Raw genomic sequence first — 2,891 nt, 5'->3', positions numbered from 1 at the left:
CATATTCCCTTTCTTTGGGAAAAACTCTGCGCTAACATACAAAGAAAACCCAGCAATGAAACACTTTCCAAAAGTCACTGGGCAGAGGAAGTAGGCATAGTGGGAGAGAAGGGAGGAAGAGTATCGGGACAGAATCTTTGGTCCGCTACTTTATGGTACTGATGGTTCTTCCTTTTGTCAACACACACTGAGCACCTGTAAGATACAAAGCTTAAGGAAACAGCAATTTACTCACCCCAAATCAGATAGAAATAAAACTGTACAACATTGTTGGGTGTGGTGGCTCATGCCTGTAATCCCAGCACTTTGGGAAGAGGAGGCGAAAGGAATGCCTGGGCGCAGGGGTTCAAGACCAGCCTGGGCAACTTGGCGAGACCTCGTCTCTACAATAAATCAAAAAATTAGCCGGCGTGGTAGCACACATCTGTAGTTCCAGCTACTTGGGAGGCTGAGGTGGAAGGACCGCCTAAGCCCAGCAGGTCAAGGCTGCAGTAGCTGTGAGTGTGCCACTACACTCCAGCCTGGGCAACAGAGTGAGACTTCAACTAAAAAAAATATATATATACAACATCATCAGCATTTATCTCTACCCCCTCCCCACTCTTTTGCATATTAGGAGTTCTTGTTTACCATGTCAACTCCACTAAAAAGCACACCTATGTCCTAAAAGACACTTAGAAAGTTAAAAAAAAGTTTTATGAAATTAAAGAGTCTGAGCTTGATATTACAAAAATAAATGTTTGGAAGCAAGTTGTTCTGACAAGAGCCTACCTTTCTGATTGTGGCTTTATAAAATCCAGTCACAGCAAAGTTTCTATCTGGGACCTCACAGCCCCACAAGGCTCTTTTCAGTCACTTGCCAGCACTGTGGAAACACAGCCTAGAGGACTTGGGTTTCTTTTTTTTTTTTTGAGTCGGAGTCTTACTCTGTCACCCAGGTTGGAGTGCAGTAGCACGCTCAGGGCCACTGTAGTCTTGTCCTGCTGGGCTCAGGCGATCCTTCTGCTTCAGCATTCCAAGTAGCTGGAACTATAGGCATGTGCCATCATGCCTGGCTAATTTTTTTATTTATTGTAAAGTTGAGATCTCATCAAGTTGCCCAAGCTGGTCTCAAACCCCTGGACTCAGACAATCCTCTCACCTCCACCTCCCAGAGTGCTGGGATTATAGGCGTGAGCCTGCACCCGGCTAGAGGACTTGGGTTTTATATATACTTCTCCCACATAAACAAGTCTTTCCAGTTTTCAAAAACGATTTCATCTTCTTAAACTGGCATTTGAGTTGTGGGCATACAATAGGTACATACTTGTCAGGCAATAAAAAATTTCCTTTCAGTGAAATTAACTCAGACTAGTTGGGAGTTCTTGCTCCTTTGGAAGTGGAATATATTCCTTTTTCTTCCCAAAGCTTGCTTCTACCCTCCCTCCCAATGAGTTTCTACAACATCACAAATCTAAGGCAAATTTTCAGGTCACTTCATGGTAATTATTAAAGGCTTTTGGTGTATATATATTAGAAATGCTATCTTAAAATCTTTTGATAGAAAGTCAGTTATTTAAAAAAATAATCAGCCAGGTGCAGTGGCTCATGCCTATAACCTCAGCACTTTGGAAGGCCAAGGTGGGAGAATTACTTGAGGCCAGGAGTTCAAGTCCAGCCTGGGGAACATAGCGAGACTCAGTCTCCACAAAAAATAATTTTAAAAAATCAACCCACAACATCCAACATTCTTTGACCTCGATGCTTAAGGCAATGATGTGAGCTGAGACATCTAGTCTTTTTTCTTTTGCCTCCTCAGAAGGAGTGTTCCCTACTATGGCTTGAATTTTCCAGAGAGCCTTCCTGAGCCCAAGGCATTGTGCCCTGCTATCATTTGCTTCCTAAGGGCGGTCTTAATTTTTATACAATGTTTGTCTTTTGTGTTTTCTTTTTTAAAGAGGAAGATGATGAACACAGTGCAAGTTGTGGCCCTTGCATGTTAAGATGAAACAGTTTCCATGGAAACTCCAGTATGCAGCTCTGTGGTCCCCGCTGCCCCAGTCACTTTTGTCTCTCTCTCTTCCAACTCCCCCTCTGTGACTACTACGGCATCTACCTCAGCCACCTCTTCGACCACGGTGAAGTCAATGCCATTGGGCTGCTGGCGGGCCATGGCCTCCAGCCTAAGGCGGTACTGTTCCGCTTCTTGCTCTTTCTGGAGGAGCTGGTGTCGGTACTCCTGGGCTCTTCGATTGGCCTCCTGGAGCTGCTGCTGTAGTAGCTCCCTCTCACTGCCCTCCTGCAAAAGGAAACCACATCACCACCAGGTAAGAATTCCTGATCATAAGTGATCCAGACAACAAAGTTAAGAAGGGTTTGGGGCTGGGTGCGGTGGCTCAAGCCTGTAATCTCAGTACCTTGGGAGGCCGAAATGAGGGGATTGCCTGAGCCAATGGTTTGGAGAACAGCCTGGGCAACTTGGTGAGACCTCATCTCTACAATAAATAAAAAAATTAGCTGGGGGCAACCCTCTTGGGTCCCCTCCCACTGTGGGAGCTTTTCTGTCCTCTCAATAAATTCTGCTTTCTCAAAAAAATAAATTAGCTAGGGATGGTAGTGCGCGCCTGTAGTTCCAGCTACGTGGAAGCTGAGGTGGAAGGATCACCTGAGCCCAGCAGGTCGACACTGGGGTGGCCATGAGCGTGCCGCTGCACCCCAGCCTGGGCAATGGAGTGAGACTCCAACTCAAAAAAAAAAAAAAGGAGTCAGGCTCGGTGGTTCAGCCTGTAATCCCAGTGCTTTGGGAGGCTGAGGTGAGTGGATTACCTGAGCCCACTGGTTCGAGACCTGCGTGGGCAACTTGGTGAGACCTAATCTCTACAATAAATCAAAAATTAGCCGGGCATGGTAGC

General features: G+C 46.0%; 1 protein-coding gene across 1 annotated transcript in view; it reads right to left on the bottom strand.

Annotated features, from left to right (window-relative positions):
* Positions 1-1,727: 1,727 nt before the first annotated feature.
* GABPB2 (GA binding protein transcription factor beta subunit 2) overlaps positions 1,728-2,891 on the bottom strand; it is a gene marked incomplete at its 5' end in the record, with an annotated part of 30,402 nt that continues 29,238 nt past the window's right edge. Inside the window, one exon of the mRNA XM_008048372.2 lies at positions 1,728-2,278. Within this exon, the coding sequence (XP_008046563.1) occupies positions 1,979-2,278 (300 nt within the window). The remainder of the gene's footprint in view (positions 2,279-2,891) is intronic.

The sequence above is a fragment of the Carlito syrichta genome, unplaced genomic scaffold (assembly GCF_000164805.1).
Source record: "Carlito syrichta isolate Samal-C Ts95f unplaced genomic scaffold, Tarsius_syrichta-2.0.1 Scaffold123379, whole genome shotgun sequence".
NCBI lineage: Eukaryota > Metazoa > Chordata > Mammalia > Primates > Tarsiidae > Carlito > Carlito syrichta.
The sequence above is the reverse complement of the archived record's forward strand: the minus strand, read 5'-3'. Positions and strand labels throughout refer to the sequence as shown.